Genomic DNA, 21,711 nt, shown 5'->3' on the forward strand with positions numbered 1-21,711 from the left:
AAAACATTAATAGTGTGAGGATGGGGCAGCGTGATTGTTGCCCCAATGGGCCTCTAATAGCTCTGTTTTTGCAGTAATAAGTCTACTGTATCTTGCTAAATGGGGCAGTGTGCTCACACACCATTTGAATTGCAAAACCTCTAGAAAGGCAAGCAAATCAACAGAACATCAGTTTATATCCGGCAAATAGCAACATTTTTAAATCACCGGTCACTCAAAAGAGGTAATTAGTATTTCACGGAATTCAAAAAAGGATAGCCTCCTGATGTTGCGTGTGAGTTTCCTCCAGGTTCTCCGGGTTCCTCCTATTGTTGAAAGACATACACGTGGGTAGGCGGATTGGACGCTAAATGGGTAGGCGGATTGGACGCTAAATGGACGCTAAGTTCGAATGTGTGTGTGAATGTGTATGTGAATATTGCCCTGCATTAGCGCTGGCGTCCCATGTGGGGTGAATTCTCTCACCCTGCGCTCAGTGTTACGAGGATAGGCTCCAGATCCTGAACCAGGATAAAGCACTTCCCTTTATATAAGTGAGTGAGTTAAAATGTATGAAGTTGTAAATGATGATTTTGTAAAGATTTTGTGAACATTTGCTGATATGTATAGTTGCCCCACCCACCCCATGGACACGTTTATGTTTATTAAGTCATGAATTGCACAGAGACTTCTCAGGGATGTTTTCTGAAAGTTGGGGCACAGACTCGGGGTGCCAATACTTATTTCCATTTCAAACTCCTGAAAGAACAGAAACATTGCTCTCAGAATAATCAGAATATTAGAAGATGAAGCTGCTGTGCAAATTTTCCACTGTAATCTGAGTGTACGTCTCAGTGCACACGAGTGTGAAGAGTTCTTTGAGATTTGAAAGAATGGATGTAAACAGAGCAGGCAGTCTCTCTCTCTCTCTCTCTCTCTCTCTCCCTCTCCCTCTAAATCTCTCAGATTCAGATTCACGCATAAACAAACCATTATTATTCAGATTCAGACTCAGATTATTCAGATTCTCTCTCTCTCGCTCTCTTTCTCTCAGATTCACACATAAACAAAACTTTATTATTCAGATTCAGATTATTCAGATTCTCTCTCTCGCACGCTCTCCCTCTAAATCTCTCAGATTCAGATTCACGCATAAACAAACCATTATTATTCAGATTCAGATTATTTAGATTCAGATTATTCAGATTCAGATTATTCAGATTCTGATTATTCAGATTCTCTCTCTCCCTCTAAATCTCTCAGATTCAGATTCACGCATAAACAAACCATTATTATTCAGATTCAGATTATTTAGATTCAGATTATTCAGATTCAGATTATTCAGATTCTGATTATTCAGATTCTCTCTCTCCCTCTAAATCTCTCAGATTCAGATTCACGCATAAACAAACCATTATTATTCAGATTCAGATTATTTAGATTCAGATTATTTAGATTCAGATTATTCAGATTCAGATTATTTAGATTCAGATTATTCAGATTCAGATTATTCAGATGCTCTCTCTAAATCTCTCAGATTCAGATTCATGCATAAACAAACCATTATTATTCAGTTTCAGATTATTTAGATTCTCTCTCTCTCTCTCTCTCTCTCTCTCTCTCTCTCTCAGAGTCAGATACACGCATAAACAAACCATTATTATTCAGATTATTCAGATTATTCAGATTCAGATTATTCAGATTCTCTCTCTCTCGCTCTCTGCGTGTGTGTGTGTGTGTGTGTGTGTGTGTGTGGGTGTGTGTGTGGTCCACAGAGACAGCCTCTCCTCTCCACATCTCCTCGAAGGCGGAGTTTGATTGTAATTTAGATCTGCAGTTCATTTTGACATCATTTTCTCAGCGTTGTTATTGACGCTATGTCTCAGAAACTACATCCAGCAGACTTCCTCAGCTCAGTAACAGACTCCAGCTCCGAGGACTTACGATAACAAGCACCTGAACGGTAAGCCTCTTCTCCTTCTCCTTCTTTCCTTTTTTTTTTTATTTAGTAAGGATTATAAACATGATTTGGCTAATGCACCAGCAGACATCTGGCTATGGTTTGCATTTTCTTCCCTCGATGCATTTATTTGATCTGGTTTTCTACTTTATCTATTTCTAATGTGCTTTGGATTATTCTTTCAGTTTACTCGTGCGCGTGCTTTTTCCATCCGACATCCTGTTGTTTTCAGGGTTTCATCTTTAGGTATGTGTGTGTGTGTGTGTGTGTGTGCGTGTGTGGGCGCGCGCGCGCGAGTGTGTAAGTCTTCTCTGGAAGGAAGGCTCTTTGAGTTCTCCTGAATTTCTGCATGTCCCTGTGTTAATGGACAGGTGATTCATGTTTATGATCTGTCTAGGATTAACTGAGTGACTGACACTGTGAGAAACAGTCGTGTATTGCTAGTATGCTTCTTTAGAAGTACTTTTTTTGGATCATCTTTTAGGGAAAAATGGTCCAAAAAGTCTCCAAGGTTCTCAGCATGCTCCTCTTGTAGGCTTCTTGAAAGATTCCATCAGAGACACAAAACAAATACTGTTTTATTTTCTAAATGTGTGACATTACTTTAACCAGATTAAGTATTTAATTGTATATCAATAAATCCAAGCTACACTTCCCAACCAAATAATAATAACTTCAGAGAAAAGAAAAAAAAAACCCACATTCCCATAAAAGCATGTCTGAATCAACTTTTTCCTGGCTTTAGTATCTTAGGAATGTTAGGTTTCAGAATATCTCATGAGGAATACAACACCAGATCTGTAAATGTGAATTACAGAAACATAGTCTGTGTCTGTGCATGATTTAAAATGAATAATCTTCTGTACAAAGACTGACTTCAACAAGAGGTGAAGTTTAAAGTTGAAGTGCTGGAGCAGATTTGTAGGAAATGTGGAGCTGAAAATCTCTAAAGTTCAAGAGTTCTCTTGGTACTGAAGTCAAGACAGGCAAGTGTTAATGCATTATAAAATCTATGAGCCAATAAAGTTAGTATGCTTCATTGGAGGTTGATTTTATATTGTTGATAACCTGCACTCTTTCTAGAAAAAGAGGGTTCTCAAGGATATAAAACAGGTTCTACGTCTCTGTTGTAGCTTTAAGGGTTACTCCAGAGGGACAAACCAAACACCTGGATGAAATCTGTGTAACATTATATTTGAAAGATTAACGATTATATTGTTATATCTTTTCAGTTAATGCATGTTATTCTTCCCAACCTCGTTCTGTTCACGAATCGTAGTGTGTACTTGAGAATTTCAAAACTAAATCATGTGGTTCTTTTGTCCATTTTTTTTTCCTGGCAGAGGAAATTTGATTCCTGTTAAAACATGTCTGAATCAACTTTCAGATTAGCTCATGAGGGACGTTACCAAGGAGCTGTAAATGTGTTTCACAAAAACATAGGCTGTGTCTATGAATGATTTAATTAAATAAGATTCTGTGCAAAGACTAATGGGTTTGTTCTACCTGTTTAAATATACTGTCCTTAAAGCCACTGAAGCATTATAAAATGTATTTTTCATTCGTTCATTCATTCAAAGTGCTTTATCCTGGTCAGGGTCATGGTGGATCCGGAACCTATCCTGGGAACATTGGATGCAAAGTGGGAGAATTCACCACAGATAGGATGCCAGTCCATTGCGGCGCACTATTCACACGCACATTTACACCTAGGCACAATTTAGATCTGTCTTCCTGCATGTTTTTGGACAGTGGGAGGAAGACCGGAGAACCCGGAGAAAAAACACATGCATGCAGCAGTACCCCAAGGCCAGGATCCAACCAGGGACCCTAAAGCTGTGACAAAAATCTCTTTGGAGAATCTGAGTTAGTACTGAAGTCAAGACAGGCCTTATGGCATCATAACATATTCAAGCCAATAAAGTTAGAAGCCCATTTAACACTGATTTGACACAGGAAGGTGCCAGGTTGTATAGGGTTAAGGGCTCCCTAATGTCAAATATGTGTGAAATCTTGATGTCTTGGTCAGGATAAAAGTGTGGGCATGTTTTATGTGGCTTTTTCATCATGGCTTTTAACATGTTTTATAGAACTGCCTTGTCATGATTTAAAAAAAAACATTTGGCGTTGACTTTAATGACGTTCCATCAAGATAACAGGCTGCTTTTGTGTCTGTGAGTAATCCTGAGACCAAACACAGCACCATCATGCAAGAAAGTATAACATGAGACTGTTATGAAGAAACAAATAGCATGCTACACATCACCAACCAGAGACTAAGCCTGAAGCTTTGTTGATTTCTTTTTTTTTTTTTCCTGAGAAGAAGTTTGTTGGTGATAAATTGGAGTCATCTGATTTTTTGCATCACTTCTCTTCTGTTCAGTGAACTGTGCAAAGAGGAGTGTCAAAGCTTATAAAAAAAAAATACATGATGCTGGTCATGCCTTCATCCCCCAGAGAATGTAAAGCATTAAAGAGAAGTTCTGCCAAGGGTGACTCTGAGTAAACCCGAGAATTCTTCAGTTCAGGGTTGACACTGTAGCTCAGTTTTGTTCCCTGATTAGGAGCAACTGAATTCTCGAATCTGACAGGTCAGAAGGTGTGAACTAATTCTCAATGACAGCAGCTCTGACAGCTTATTCACAGGGACTTGTATAAGAGATGTGCTATATCATCTAAGACTAATAATAAATGAATTACAAAAACGTTATTTAACACAGAAAAACATATAGTCATTGATATGGTGAAGTTTTCTGTAAGGAGATGTTTATATAAGATTTATGGAAGGAGTCTCCAGTGTCAGTGCTTTGCAACAGTCAGTAAGTTTTTGGTAATATTCAGTCTGCGGTTTATTTTTTGACACGTTCACCACTTTTCACACAAGACATAAGGCAGTTATAAAGCAATGCTGAGTCAGCGAAAAGAGATCATCACTTGGGCTTCATTGGTGCTTGTCTTCTAGCTTTCGCTCACTCTGTCAGAGAAAACAGTCCACTCACAGTTGTACGGTAAGGTGTATGTGTAATTGTATGCACTATTGAAAAAGTCATAGCATACATCTTTTGTATCTTTAGTAGGTATCTTTAGTCTAGAAAGGAGCATGTAGTGTTGATTTAAAGCTTTACTCTGAAAGGTCATTATGGTCCAATGATGTACCTTAAATATGTAATAACGCTCCAGTTTATCCATGATTCCAGTTGAAAGATACATATTAAAGGTAAAAAAAAAAAAAGATAAGTCTACCACCACAGTGCCAAGGAAAGGTTAGGGCTGTTGTCAAGATCACCATTGTCCAAGCAAGTCCAAGACCAGGAGTAGCTGAGATCGAGTCTTAGGGAAGTTGAGGTCAAGTCAAGAGCAAGTCTGAGACGGAAAACCATCATTCCTTTTTTTTGCATTTACTTGAACTGGTTGGCTTCATCTGTGAATTGCACCAATGATTAGGCAGTTTTCTAGAAGAGGAAATTACTTTTTGTCACACTTTGTGCAAGAGAAAAGAAAAGACAATACGAACATTATTTTTTGCGAACTCCCAGTCAAGACCAAGACCATATTTTTAGCGAGACCAATGCCCAAGTGTAAAGGAAAAAATATAAAGCTCTTGATATTAGTTGACTGATTAAGACTTGACCCGCTGGCAACCATCACTCCACTGGTATATTTATGGTATATTCATTTATAGACTGATATTGTGGTGTTCAATACAGTATGTGTGGTAGTCTGGAAAAACCCATCGGATGTCTCTGTGTCTGAATTCTGGCAGCCAAAAAAAAAGTTTTGGGTCAGAACTGCCTATAATTTTGATACCTTACCTCAAGAAACCATAAATATGTTTCATTAAAATGATGTGGGAATGTTTTTTATTGACTTTCTGACCTTGACTTGGATTTCTTCCTGTAAAGATCATGGTGGTAAAAACAGTCAGTCTGTTTCTAACGATGTCTAAAACCTTGCTAGCTAAGTGAGAAGGTCATGCTTTGATCAAGTTGTTGTACTTTAAAATTGCATAATGTTATACTTGTAGTTAAGACGTGAAAAAGAGAAACTGTGTTTCAGTTCAGGAAAGCTTGTTTTTGGAAATATACAGTATATAGTATAAAATGTCAAAATTTCACATCATGTTATCTGCTGTAAGCTTTAATCTCTAAATGAAGACATGAAAATAATCACTAATTTTCATTTTTCTTTAGAAAAACTACTAGGGGTTTAATGGACCCTTGTTAAAGGGTTTGCTAGTATTCTTACACAGGTCATGGTGTATTTTATTTCATGATATTACAAAATTATGTGTAGCGGTACAATCGAGCCCCGGGCAGCTTTAATTTACAGATCCTCATTGAGCTATCCTGGGCTTTTTGTCTGGTAATTATGATATAATCAACAATGATTCAGCACATTGGCTAAGTTGCTTCAGCGGGAAAAAAAAATGGGGAACTGAAATCTTTTCTCTTGCTGCTTCTTCACTGGCTGTCAGCAGACCATCAACAGGCCTGGCTTTGGATGACTAATATACAAAGATACCAAAAATCCAAAAGAAGATTGTGACTTTCCCAGATTACTCTGTGATGTCTTATTGGTTTTATATATTTTGTGTGTGTGTGTGTTTGTTTTTTCAATACAGGTACCAATGAGGGGTGAAATATTCACACTGCTCCTTGTCACGTGGCCGTGTCTACAGGGTATGATGTGCATCACATACACATTGCTTTTAATTAAATTGTGACTAAAATTTACTAAATATTAATAACGCAAGTGTACCATTTTCTCTTTTTCTTCTGCTTCTTTGTTTCTGTCATCTCTCTTTCTATTTTATTTAAACCACACTCAATTGAAGCATTGTTGTATTCACTTTGAAGGCCAGTATTTGTAAAGAGGAGCTTTGCATTTGTGACGAATCCCTTGTTGTTTGTTTTGGTGAAGTGCTTCTTTTTCTCTTGTAGCCCTCTTCATTGTGGATTCGGAGCAAGATTCCTACGATGGAGAGCTGCACGATAAGATCACGATGGGATGCCGGTTTTCACAAATCCCGAGTGTTTCACACATAACCGTCATTTGGCAGCGCATCAAACCTCCACCGACAGTGGAAGTCTATCGGATGGATAATGGCATCGAGAACCACACCTTCACTAGCAAGCAGTTTCTGCCACGAGTGCGGCTCCTGAGGGAGGAGCTGGAGAAATTTCGGGCTGTAATCGAGCTCTCCCAGCTTCGTATAAATGACTCGGGAACCTATCAGTGCATCGTGATCCAGGATGAGCCTGACTACAAGCAGACCAAACTCACCGTCCGAGGTCAGTTTACTTTAAAACTAAACTAAACTAGCAGCCCTAAAGTATCCCGCTTATCCGAGTAACGATCTGGGATGTCCATTTGACTAAAATATTCTGGACAGTGGGGGATGGTTTGACCTATTAGATGGTTTGCATAAAGCACATTGTCACAAAGAAGCTTTACAGAAATCCGGATGTAGATTAGATCCCTAATAAACAAAGCAGTGGCGATAGTGGCGAGGAAAACTTCCTGAGAAGGTATGAGGAAGAAAACTTGAGAGGAACCAGATTCAAAAGGGAACCTCTTCTGAGTGACACCAGATTATAAATGAATTCAAATGAGTATACAGGTGTAGAAAAGTAAAGACAAACAGGAACAACATGTTTTGAGAAGATGTTCATACTGAATTCTGGGATGAGCAGCAGGATTGTCTATATGACTGCAGCAGCAGCTATTAGGTGCAAATCTACAGTATCCGATTAAGATTGTCCACTGAAGCAAGGGAGAGATTTGGGCATAAACTGGCCCTTTTATTTATTTATTTATTTATTTATTTATTTATTAGACTCCTTGTGTCATTGGCTGGTGGACGTCCCATTACTACCTGCTCTCTAAAACAATGTATTTAAAGATGTGTTTTTTGGTGTTTACTTACTAGCTAGTGTGGGTCACATGAACAAAATGATCAAATAAGTCAGCACTGTGGTTCATGTTGTCACGGCACATGACTTAAGTCCAATGTCAACTTAGTTTATTTGAAAGATAAAGGTTGGTAAAGGAAAATAACCATGTTTTTTTTTTTTTTACATATTTCAATATTTTCTGTGGTGTAGGTAGCACAGAAAATAAAACCGTTATCATTTTCCGAGAGGCATGTGAGAGTAGTGAGAGCTGGAACATGGTCAAAAAAGACAGAAGTACAGGGATGGAAAATGTCAACATACCATTCTTTTTTTTTTAAAGCAAGCATGCCCACACAGCAAAGTCCTTAGTGTTAAATTAACACCCAGAGTGTTGATTTAACTCTTTCAGAGTTTTTTGTGTCATTTGTCTCCAAGTGGACATATATACATAACATGGTCTAGGTGTAGGTGTTAATCCAACACTCTGGGTGTTAATTCAACACTGGAGATTTTGGACTGTATCTCTGTATCTCAGAATACACCACAGTTCTGCAGCATTTAGCCTGCAAATCATAGTGCGTAGCAGGTTTGGTTCACTTACTGCGACTGAGTCAAGTCCGGGTTGAATCACGGTCTCGGTGCAATCGAACAACACCTGGGTCTGCTTTGAAGAGATGATCACCCCTCAGAAATAGGTCTTTAAAGGGTTGTTTTGACCAATGCACCATTCTGTACTCCTACCTGGCTAAATGTGGCTAAACCCACAAGGCTTTGATTCAAAACACTACATAAATGAGAACACACAAGGCTTTGATTCAAAACACTACATAAATGAGAACACACAAGGCTTTGATTCAAAACACTACACAAATGAGAAGGTTTTAATGAGCAAAGATGCCTTTTGAAATGTTTTTTTCAAATTGTAAGCATAATATAGTGCAATTTCATCATGTCATTTGCACTATCATGTATATATATGAATGTCTCCATAACCCCTTTTTCAAAACATTATGACTTTTGTGTTCTCCAGCACCATATAAGGCAATTAAGAAGACCCTCAGAAGGCTAAGTGAAAAGGAGATGGAGCTTTCCTGTGAGTCCCAAGGCCTCCCGTTGGCTCTTGTGACTTGGAGTGATGGCAAGCTCAGGGATCCACATCTGACAAACCGCTCGGAGAGCAGCCATGCAATAAACAGCGATGGCATCTTTGTCGTCACCAGCCGATTGTCCGTCACATATGAAGTCAACAATTACACCTGTTCCTATATAACTGACGGCATGAAAACGAGCCAGACAGCTACATTCCATATCCCAGGTGGGTGTGCGATGGAATCCCAAACAGCAAATGTGTAGTGTTTGCAATGTAGCGCAGCTAATATTAGCTAGCTATTTAGGTAGCTAGTTTGGTTTCATGCAGCTGTGAGCAACAAGCAACATTAAGAAAGGTTGTGTGTTGAGTTGTTGTACTGAGTGGTTGGAGTAGAGCCATATTGATTGTTATGTGTTGAGTCGTAACGAGTGATTTAAGGTGAGTCACTTTTAAGTTTAAGTGATATGAGATGAGCTATTAAATGGAGTTGAGGGCTTTTGATTTGTTTAAGTTGTGTTGAGTGGTTTGAGGGAGTTTTAATGGGTGGTTTGAGTTGAGTGGTGCTGAATGGTTTGAGTGGAGTTTTAATGGGTGGTTTGAGTTGATTGCTGTTGAGTACTGTGAGTAGAGCAATATGGAATTGTTTATGGTGAGCACTCTTGGGTCTTTTGATTTGAGTACTCTTGAGTGAATTGAGTTGAGAGCGACTGAGCAGTGAGGTTTTTTTTTTTATTTGAGTGCTGTTTGAGTTAAGCGTCGACAAATGTTGAGTGTTTTGGTTTGAGTTGAGTGCTGTTGAGCCATCTGAGTTAAGTTCTTTTGAGTTGAGTGCTGTTGAGTCATTTAAGTTCTTTTGAGTTGTTTGAGTTGAGTGCTGTTGAGTCATTTAAGTTCTTTCGAGTTGTTTGAGTTGAGTGTGGTTGAGTGGTTTGATCTGGATGCTAAAAGAGTGGTGTCTCAATAATCTATAGTTATAGGGCTCCTTCATTCTCCCCCTCTTGAAAGTTTTAATTTGATGGGATTGTCTTAATTCTTAGCGGTTTTTCTGGTAACGGATATCCTTATAATACAAACTGAGGTCATCCACTGAGGATGGTTCCGGAAATATAATCATTTCATAAAATTCATTCATGACTAATGTGCATTTCCAAGCAACATGGATATAGAAATGTACCTGCCTACACACTAGACCACAGTGGTTGTGAGGTGTGATGTGTGGGACGTTTATTTGATCACAGTGGGACTTCACCTAAAGCAATTAAAAACACATTCATATACATGCATGCATAATAAAGATGATACGCTTCTCACAAGTACTAAACATTAGTATGTAGTTGTTTTACGCACATCAACACTGGGCCGCAATCTTCCGTGAGCATTAAACAAATTTTGTTTTCTTTATTCTAGGGGTTTTTCCAATTTATGCAAATATGTCGTAACACTAAACATGACCACAGAACACAGAGTTTGGAAGATTATACTTTAAGCTTTTCCACCACACTGTGCAACCTTAGTGTTTCTGCGTGAATGCTGAAACTGTATGTTTTGACCAAGAAAATCACTTTTAACAAAATTTAGTTTTTCCTCTGATTGTCTGTCTACTTGAGAATTTTGCTGGAAATTCAAGTTCTGAAAGCTGGCTTAATGCCATAACCACACCAAAAACACCAGAAAGAGAAGTGATCAGTAATCAGTTCGAAATCTCGTTCTTCATAAAAAAATTTTTAAACCACAGGACTTCATGATTTTGCCATTTTGTAGTTATGTACAAAAGTATAGTGAAGGATATCTAGTGTGCTCATGAAATCCCACAATGCACTGCTATACTGAATACCCATAATGCATTTGTAGAACTGCAAAGAAAAAAATTAGCGTGGAACCATTTGAGAACAGTATATATAGTATATAACCGATATATATATAGCCAATGTCAGAATTTTTGGCATCTTTCAACAGAAAATTAGGCCAAAATTGTTGGATAAAATAAATTTTACATACAACGATTCAAAAGTTTCACTCAAAAAACTGGAGAAAATGCTGACCTTCAGTCAACCGGAGAAGCTAGCTCATCATAACATAATGTAAAATAAAGTATAAAGCAAATGAGCATTTGTTGGACTCACATGGATTTACAGTGCATTCTGGTTATTGTAGTGAGGTATGAGACATGGCATCAGACTTAGGACTCGAGTCATCAAGTCCATAACTGCAACTGGCAGTGTGACTCACATTTCGGTGCTTATGAATTGATTCAGACTTCCTATTCATGATGCAGGTTACTCAGAAAAGAACTCGTGCAGGGAAAAGAAGAGTTATTGCCTGATCTTATCTTTTCCAGAAATTAAGCCTTAATAGGAAACTCAGATGTTGCCAGTAGTAAACATCCACTGGGCATCCATCCCATTTGTTGTTATCAGTGGCTACAAGGATATGAATAACTGCATGCAAAATATGTCATAAAGGAATGTCATCCAAGCTTATACAAGCTAGTACGTGTGCTTACGTAGGCAAGTTTTATACAGTCAGGTCTGGAAGTATTTGGACAATGACAGAGTTTTTGTGATTTTGCAAAATGGAGGAACTTTGTTGAAAATGGCTATAATTCCTAAATGGTAAATGCCATATTTTTGTGGAACCTCTTAAAATAAAGCCAAAAGTCTACACTTTGATTACATCTTGACTGTTTTATTTCAAATCCATTGACACAAAAACTCTGTCATTGTCCAAATACTTCCAGACCTGACTGTATATAATACAAGAATTTAAAGAGAAATGAAATGCCAGGTTTAGTCTCGTCATCTTATATGACATTTTTACACTACCCAGGGGTAGATAAATCATAAAATTATTATCCAGCCCATGAGGAAAGTAAAAGCTGCACAATCCTGTGTTTTAGTTGCCTAGAAGCATAATTAACTAGGCTAAAAATGTAATAAATTATGTTGTGCTAGTTAGCTTGTTTAGACACAAATGAAGATATACATTTCCTGCGTAAGGGGCATCATGGCCATAGTCCTTATCCTTTTTTAAGGAAGTGTCTGAGGTAGAATCACGTGTTTGTGCCTTTCAGCGAAAAGTCAGCAAGTCACTGGCCAACGTTCAGACATTAAAAAGTATTTTCGAGTCTGGCTAGTGTCTTTATTTTATTGTCTTAGCTTAAGAGTTATACTGTATGACGGCTTTTTACTCTGGATACCTGCCTGTTCCTAATTCTAAAAAAACTCGTATGTCTTTGGTGCATTCTAATTAACCCGACTATCAAATGCCGATGTTTGTAGCGCAGCAGGCGGTGGGATTTAGAATAAGTAGCATGCGATATAGTTACAGCATGAAGCTGCATTACACTCAGTTCAATAACGAGTCAGTTGCTAGGGTGTTTCCTTTTTCTGTTGTTTAACGAGGGAAGAAAAAACAAAGCAAAGTTACAAGCGAAGAAATAAACTAACCTACTGGGCCTACATGTAATCTTGCTACTGATTTGTCCATCCATGCTAGCACAGTAGCAATTTCTAGCCGATATCAAGTAATACCTAATGAATCCTAAAGCCGAAGACTCTGTACTTGACTCTGGACTTGTACGGAGCCCCTAAGGGGACATGGTGATGGAAATAATATGTGATCTAATCTAGAAACGTCTTTAAGAGAGAAAGCAAAAAGTTTTGCGAACGAACTCAAAGTTTCTCAGGGGAACACAAAAATTTTGCGAACGAATGCAATCCCATCTCATTCCTTCCTCCCGTTTTTTTCCATCACCACGTCCCCTTAGGGGCTCCGTAGGACTGGAAGTCCACTCTGAAGTACACTGATTGATTTAAAATAACAGTTTATCAGTTTAATACTCAGTAATAATTACAGACGCATTATCCAGTTTCTGTAGTAATCATTGTGGTTACGCCATGACGGTTTTTTTTTTTTTTTGGTCTACAGATGAAATTCCAGAGAGCGATAAATGGACCACAGGATACGCAGCTATTGCCGTGATAGTTGTGATGTGCGTGGGTTTTGTTGTTGCCTTGCTGATTCTCCACAGAAGAAAGAAAGGTTTGTCTGTCCATTTTTTTTATTTTTCCTGTTTACTCTCTACTGCTGTGTTCTATTGTATATTCATGCATCACTCTGATCCATACACACGTCAGTCCTTCTGCTTTGTTTCTTATTTCCCACACAAGTTTTTATAATAGCAGTTGGATTTTTTTTGTAGTGTTCGTAGCAGTTTCCCCCTTGGGGAGCCACTTTATTTTTAGTTCCTCTTTGCAAGATTTCAACCAGGCAACAGTGATTTAAGGTTCTTTCTAAAGAATTTCTGCGATGTCACTAGGACGTGGCAAATTTTTCATTCTAGCGTCATATCGACCGTAGCTAACATTTGTATACTTGAAAACAGAAATGAGCTACCTGCATGCATCCAGTGGTAACTGGGAATTCCCATGAGACAGGATCTAAAACCACACTAGGTTTTCATGTCCTGTGTAATGAGCGTGATTTCGTGCACTGAATCATTTTTTTTTAACCCCTTCAGGCTACAGTAACATTACATCAAGACTAGTTTTCTGGCTCCTGAGTGATATTGTGTAGAAAGCTTTAGATAATTTAGAAAGAAATGATTAATATCAGAGGGCAGGTAGTGTCTGTGACTTTTGCCTGTTCTCCTTGGGTCTCTGTGGGTTTCCTCTGGGTTCTCCAGTTTCCTCTCGCTTTCCTAGAACATGCATGTGGATCTGTGACTCTAAATTACCCCTAGGCGTGAATGGGCGTGTGAATGTGTGTGTTCCCAGGATAGGCTCTGAATACACTGTGGCCCTGACCAGGATAATGTGCTGATTAAAGAGATGAATGAATGATAAACTACACATTTCCACTGTATTTCCAAGGAAGTTGGAATTCTCTGGAGCATACTTTGTACAGAAGTCCAGACAGGCTTTATCTCACTGACTCATGTTACTTGTTCCTTCTATCATGAGTTCCTTGTTCCTTCTATCTTTATGATCTGTAGATGATCATGATTCTGAAACGTCAACATGGAACCTTTAATAACTATGATCTCGCAAAAAAAATATGAGTTAAATACCATATGTCTTGTTCACAGGGCAAACAAGTAAAGACATCTCCTTAGCGGAATGTGAATCTCCGGGACAAAATCTGACAGTTACGTCAACTGACCGTAAGTACAGCTGAATATATAAAGGTAATTATGTTAAAACTGAAGACCAGGGGAAAGATAACACCTCACCACATATAATGCAACAGTGATTCTCACCAAAACCATATACACGTCAACATATCTAACTCTTCCCACCCACTGAGCTGAATCAGATCAGACAAAACAGAGAGAACTGCTGAACTACCAGATTTTACATCGACTTCTTCTGGAAAGCATTCATTATGACTTTTAGCATCGCTAAATGAACAATTTTTTGTCTAGTCACCTAGTACCACATTAACTTTTTAAACAGAGATAGCACTTGCACTAATAATATATGTATTATAAATAACAAATATTATAAATATTATATATAAATCATAATATTATATTATAATTTAATTCTCCTCTAGTGAATTATATTATGGGATTGCATTAAAATCTGGCCAAAATAACATACTTTCAAACAGGGGTGCTCAGACTTTTTTGCAGTTCAGAATTTTTTTTTTTTTAGGAATTTTTAGGAACTACTCAGATATTAAACACATTAGGCGAATATGTACTATTTTATCTAGATTTTGAAAATGTAATGTAGGTATTAAATATTATATAATGAGCACTTTTACTAGTTAGACTTAATTATTTAAATGTATTTAATTTTTAGATTTGCTTTAGATTTCAAAACGAGCAACTTCCACATTCAAAAGAAACCCATTAGTCAGCTTTTTTTCAAAAAAAGAAAAACCCATTCAATTCAAGTAACCGGTGAATTGTTCTAAATACTGTACCTAAATAATAATTGACAATCAACAATCGATAGTTAATAATGATCTCCATGGTTATCAAGTCTTAAAAAAAAAAAATTACTAAAATGACATGTGTGTGTCACAAACCCCTTGGGATTCCCAGACCACACTTTGAGAAACGAGTGTTTGGAAGACAGTAGTTGGGACTTCCATAAATGTTAAGTAAATGTCTCCTCAAAGAAAACTTCACTATATCAACACACACACACGTTTTAAAATCTGTTTGTGTTGAGCGTCCTGTCCTATGAGTAAGTTGTTACTATAGAAACGAGAACGTATTAGAACGAGCGCATTAATATAAACCTGTGATTTGCAGCTGTACTACTGTCAGAGCTGCTGTTATAGAAGATTCATCACCTCCTGACCAATTAGATTTGAGAATGCGACAGCGCTGTGGTATGAAACTGACAGTGCTAACGCATAACAAGATGCCACTCTAGAACTCCAGATTATGAATGCGCTGATCATAACTATACTAACTATTCAATATCTAACCAAAAATGATCTACACCCATGAATGTATTTTATTATTAATTGTTTTTTTTCACCTCTTTCCTCCAGATTTACTTCCAAAGTCTGATTGCGGAGTCGATACCTTGACTTTTAAATCAGAGCGTAAGCATTTTCGGGCTCTTTCTTTTGTGATTTGACACTCAATAAGCCACCTTTCTCACACTGCATATTAATAAATCACATAAAGAGCTTTGACATATATCTTCTTAGGCTCTGAATGCTAGCCCTTGTTCTTTCTCTGCATGATTCATTTGAGACATGACATCTCTTTTTTGTAGTGTGGAATGGAAAAACAGAAGAGCTGCAAGACGTGCTAAAACAAAGATACGCCGAGTTTCACAAAACTACAGAGACGGAGACTGATTTCACACTCCCACGTACACTTCTCTCTGGGTATGATATTTTTCTTCTCTACATGAAAGCATGTGGGAGAGGGAGAGAGGGAAAAAAAGGAGGGGGAGCTGCTTTGCTGAAAAGGAAGGAGGCCATGCAAAAAATCATGAAAGTGCAAGTTAAAAGTGTTTTGTCAGTATGCTACAGTAACCTGATCTAAGAATGAGCACTGACATTAGCATACTGAGCAACTTCCTTTGAACTATGAGAAGAAAGTGCAGTTCATCGTGCTGATATGAGTAAAATGAGAGTTCTGAGGAAACTAGTTGCTCAGTTGTTCCAGTTTAGAGTGGACCACGTGTAAACAACACGTGTTCACTGGTAATAACTCAGACTTGTATGCTCATTGTCAACAACTTCCAGACAAAAAATCATTCCGGAAAAGACATATATCTGAAGATTTTTGGAATGAAAAATCAATGTAGTTTGCAAATGTTTTACAAATAAAAATAACAAACGTTGCGACTGTGTAGTCATTCTCCTCTCTTGGTATGAAATGCCTAACTTATTTCTGGTGCAACAAGTCACTTTCTGAAGCCACATGATTACTTAAATGAATACGAGGCCAACAATAAGTCTGAGCATGATGCTACTACACCCATGCATCATTGTGGACATGGTTATGAGTTTGATAAGGAGTGTTGGATTTCTGCCAAACATAACACACACTGTTTGATTTCCTAATGTAGGTGTTTCACAGGAATAGAGAGGATCACTTATGCTGTCACGGCTTTTACATTTTTATTGGTATATAGTTTTACACACTAGATTGAGTTTTCTCCACTTCTCCAGTATTATGGGTTATTTTGTGTAGATTCATGACATGTAATCCCAAGTAAGTCTATTTCAGTTCCAGGTTGTAACACCTGTAATGTGTTGAAAACTTGTACAAGCCATTGTAAATGAGTTAACAATAGGACTTCATAGGAATTATGTCCTGAATGACGTCCCGTGGTGTTTGCCTCATGTGTTTCTCAACATGCTTTTGTGATACTACTGTGTGCTCGATATAAGTAGTTTGTCTGACAAGTCCTATTTAATTACCTAGATAATTAACTGAAGCTATTTTGAACGTTACAGAGAAAACCAGCATGTCAGCATCCAGTCCGTCCTCCCAGGCCCGAGGGAAACTGTGATTCTGGAGGGGAAAGAAGGGACCGACAAAACCTTCATAGCCCAAAGCCTGGCTTCGTCTTGGGCTAAGCATTTCATCTCGGACCCTTTCGACATCCGAGAGCTCCAGCTTGTGATTTTAGTAGACATCAAGGGAGCTGAAGGGGATTTCTTCCAAGTGGTTAACTCCAAGATCCCAGCAGAAGCAAAACTGCAGACAAACAATCTCAAAGACATTCTGCTAGAGAACAGGGACAGTCTCCTCATCCTGGACGGTTATAAAGAAGGGGACAGAGAACTGGATAAGTCACTTGTTAAGTTCCTAAGAGAGCGACGTACTTGCAGGGTGCTGATCACAGCGTGCCCTGGAGAGCACGGCATTCTGGGAGAAACGGACAGGAAGGTAATGAGGCTTCATACACTGCCTGTGCAAGCGTGAGTGCTCAGAGGAGAGGACAAGTTCATGGAGTTACTCAACGGATTTAAGGAACTGAAGTGTTTGACTTGTTATAGTTTGAAATTCTGCTTAATGTCCTTTTATTTCACTGTTTTGTGTTAGCATACGTTCACACTAGTGAGTGAGAAGTTGCTAGTGTTGCTCAAAATAGAAGTAGCTACACGTACCACCAAAAGAGACCTAGGGAAGTGGTAGCTCAGTGGTTAAGACGTTGGACTTCTGATTGGAAGGTTGAGAGTTCAAAGCCTAGTAACACCAAGCTGCCACTGCTGGGCCCTTGAGCAAGGCCCTTAATCCTCAGCTGTATAAGTGCGATAATTGTAAGCCACTCTGGATAAAGGCACCTGCCAAATGCTGTAAATGTAAATGTAAGTTAATATACATTAAGTGCTTTGGTTTTGTACTAGCGTCATTGACAAGTCAGCTAAGCAGCTTAACTGTAATAGCTACGCACACACCAGAGGCAGCAACGGTCTCTGCTACGTCATTCCAAGCTTTATTTTACTTCATAATGTCTCTAAACACATATAATGACAGGTTGTATATGACCAAATGCAAACATTTTTCTTCCTTTTTTGTGTGTCGAACAATAACTGGGAACTAATAGCAGGTAGGAACTGAAGAAATGCCTGACCACGCGCGCCATAGGATTGGTCCGAGGAACCACTCAAATGTCACTTTGTCACTTGCAATTTGCCTCTGTCACTGAAATTCTGGTTCCATGTTGTACGTGTATAGGAAATGAACATAGGGTTACTATGGGTAGGCAGTATCTATTGTGTATTTATTGTGGGTTTCAGGAGTTCTACAACAATAACCATCAACTTGGTAGCTAGATGGTATTTTTATTATAATTATTTTTTTACCAATTCTTTTATTTTCCCCATTTCCTGTTTAGTCTATTTTTGTAATATAGTATATATTTTGTAATATAGTTTAGTTTTCCATAGATGTTTTAAATGTTTGATGGCACTTTTCCTTTAATCAAAAGTCATCAGAACTCAATATCATGATACTTACTATAAAATGTATATTGAGAATAGCGCAATGTGATATTTTTGCCAGACCGCTCAACCTTGTTTGATACAGCAATGCATCATCTGTACAAAAACACATAGAAAAAATGTTTTATACAATGCTTTATCAATTTATGTACTTTATATTGCACATAAAACAAAAAAAAAGCTTAAAATAGTGTCATGTGCACCAGGGCAGTGTTTATAATTTCAGCTTTCTGTATAATTCTGTATAATAGTTTAAGTGTATATATTAATAGATAAATTAAGCATTTCCGTTTCTTTTCTTTTGTATAGTTGCACAATTTCTTCCAGGATTAAATGACTCAAATCACTTCTCTTAGCCAAGTGAGGAAAGCACTTCACATGTATTTACTGCTTCCACAAAAGACTAATATGGACCAAAACGTTTGTACTGCACTATTTGTCTGATGATATATGATATATTGTGTTTTGAATAAAATCTATATTTGCTATATGTATTTGATATGTGTGTATTTCTCCATATCCCGTGTGCAATGTGCCATGTATTATATACAGTATATCCTCCACCAAACTTTACTGTTGACACTCTGCATTCTGGTAGGTAGCGTTCTCCTGGCATCCGCCAAACCCAAACCCATCAGACTGGAAGGTGCTCCACTGCTAGAGTTACAGAAAGTTACAGAGCCAGAAATTTCACCAACTGACTTGAAGCAAAAGGTGGCATTCTATGACAGTGCCACATTTAAAATTCACTGAGCGTTTTAGTAAGTCCCATACGGATATATGCTTGATTTTATGCTCATGTTAGCAATGGGTGTGGCTGAACTACTTGAACTCAATCATTAGGAGGGTGTCCACATACTATTGATCATATAGTGTGTATATACTGAATAATATTGCGACAACTATTAAACATAGCTCATGGTTTGTACGATGAACAAATATAATGTGCATAATACAAACCACAGGCATTTTCACAATTCTTCACAAAGCATTTTCACAAGCATCTTCGATACATTCCTGTTGCTTGCATGACAGGAAAATAAGTCATGGACATATAATCTGTAAATAATTACACAGTTATACAGCACTGCTAAAATGTGAATATGGGTTCAGTCCAAAGTCTGACACAATTTGTATTCAGGGACTAGGGGGTGCTTTACTTTCACTTTCTGTTTATCTCAACAGACTTCCCAGAAATTCTTTTTGTCACTGAAATCTGAATACGGAAACAGGCATTTCCTGTGCTGAAAGATCATGGCCAAAAATGCTTTATTTCCTCGTGCACAGCCATACCAGTAATAAGGCACTGCAGGCGTCAGGGACATAAATACAAGACAGCACCAGGTCATGCATGCAAGTAAACAGGAAACCACAGCCTATTAACATGAACTGTAGTCTTTTTAAGAGTAAACTGAATTTAATTTAAACATTTAATACAACTTAAACTTAAATCAAACAATATTAGAGATGAGAGTTGATAAAAGAGTTGATAAAAGAGTTGATAAAAGAAGTTCTGCATAGCAGGGGGTGGGGGGTGGAGGCATCGGGTCTTGTTTGACTGATCACTTGAATTGAATGGATTTAATCCAAACATCAAAAACTCAGAAACAAGTCTGCTTATAAATTATAAATTCATTCATCTTCAGCAATCATGTTAGGGTGGATCCAAAGCCTATCCTGGGAACACTGAATGCAAGATGGATGCAATGCCAGGTCACCCACAGGGCACCATGCAGACACACATTCACTCCTGGGGCAATTTCATGTAGGCAATCTACCTACTTTCATGTTTTGTGGAAGGTGGGAGGAAGCCTGAGGTCCCAGAGGAAATCCACTCAGAAACCCACATAACGATGCAGTGAATATGTGAAACACCACAGACAGTAACCAACAGTAATCGAGCTGTAAGGTGGCAACTCTACCCACTTTACCACGTGACACCCTCTATAAATAATATCAACTTAAATCTAATGACAATTTTAACACAGTACTGTACAAAAGTATAGGCACTCTCATTTTTTAATGCTAATTTTGTCTCAGATGTTTTTTTTTTTTTACTTCTGCATTATCATGTCAGCCAAAAAAAAATAATTTTTTTCCCATCAACCAGATAAATGTTTGTACGTCAGAGAAAAAAGGAAACATATTACATCATAGACCAAAAAAAAAAAAAAAACGCTGGCTGTCAAGCAGTTAATGCAAAAACAGAAACAAATGTGACAAAGTCTCCAAAAGAAAAGTGGAAGATTCTCCAAGAAGCTTTGAATTAAAAATAACCATAATTTCTTTATAAATCTGCACAGTGTGTACCTGAGAGTACAGTATCAGCAGTTAATATAATGAGTGTGTTGTGTCAGAGAAACATTTCCCAAGGGTAAGAAGGGGAATTTCTTTCTCATGATTGTTAAAGAAATACCTTATTAGATAAATCTTACACAACTGCACCCTTGTTCACGTCCCATCACTGCTCAGCTGTTTGGGGGAAAAAATTTTTTATTAGCAATTAATCAGAGCCAAACCCTAGAGCATGTTACGTCTTGCTTAACCTTGAAACAGTTAGTTCACTTGCTTAAAATCCTCACCAGTTAAATGTCTTATTTCCTTTTTGAAACATGATCAAATGTTAAATAAAGGAATAAAGCGCTCAGTATAATCAGGGTATACACGTAGCAAGAGCTTTCACAGACTGAATGTATGTATATAAAGCGTATACATCAAGCAAACCAGGAGAATGAGGAACGAATTCGTGAAATTATCTATTGCGAAACACTCAGAGCTGTAATGCAATCTGAAAAACATATCCTTACCCACACAAGTTCATTACTGTTCAAGGAACAATTGGGATTAAATAATGTTTTTGGCCACACTGTCTGATAATGGTTCTTAGGTTTTGCACTGGAGGCTAAAAAAAAGCTAATGTCGCAAACAGATAGGAGAAGCTTATAGCCTCCAGTTTATCATCAGGCTCAGGTAAGTGGTGTGACCAGATTTTGAAGCCGGAACTGCACATTCCTGATCCAAAACAACACACAATAAGTGTGTAAGTGTGTGATGATTTAGACCTTTGGTGTAGGGATGAAATTATGGAAAGTTCATATTCACCTGGACGATTCTTTTAAGAAGATCTGATCAAAAACTCTACACGTCTGTTTGTGCAGTTGTACCTGTATACGTATGTAAATAATCACGGATGATGCAAAATGCTTTTAGAAGAAATTTCAATGTCATTGTGTCAAATGGAAGGAATTGGCATATTAATGGTATATTATTTGTTTCCCATCATGAGCTATGCATGTTTATGTACAGCATATCAATTGCAAAATGCCATATGTAGCAATTTGAGCTTTTTTTTCCCCCACAGT

The 21,711-nt window shown here is 37.8% G+C and overlaps 1 protein-coding gene across 1 annotated transcript; it reads left to right on the top strand.

Annotated features, from left to right (window-relative positions):
• The first annotated feature begins 1,797 nt into the window (after positions 1-1,797).
• Positions 1,798-18,839, top strand: si:ch211-241b2.5 (programmed cell death 1 ligand 1). Its single transcript, XM_026929319.3, has 9 exons — positions 1,798-1,942; positions 6,561-6,618; positions 6,880-7,230; positions 8,864-9,148; positions 12,851-12,964; positions 14,010-14,084; positions 15,431-15,484; positions 15,661-15,775; positions 16,856-18,839. The coding sequence occupies exons 2-9, from the start codon at positions 6,567-6,569 to the stop codon at positions 17,325-17,327; spliced, it is 1,518 nt and encodes a 505-aa protein (XP_026785120.2). The 5' UTR covers positions 1,798-1,942; positions 6,561-6,566; the 3' UTR covers positions 17,328-18,839.
• The last annotated feature ends 2,872 nt before the right edge of the window (positions 18,840-21,711 follow it).

Source organism: Pangasianodon hypophthalmus, chromosome 15 (assembly GCF_027358585.1).
Source record: "Pangasianodon hypophthalmus isolate fPanHyp1 chromosome 15, fPanHyp1.pri, whole genome shotgun sequence".
Lineage (NCBI taxonomy): Eukaryota > Metazoa > Chordata > Actinopteri > Siluriformes > Pangasiidae > Pangasianodon > Pangasianodon hypophthalmus.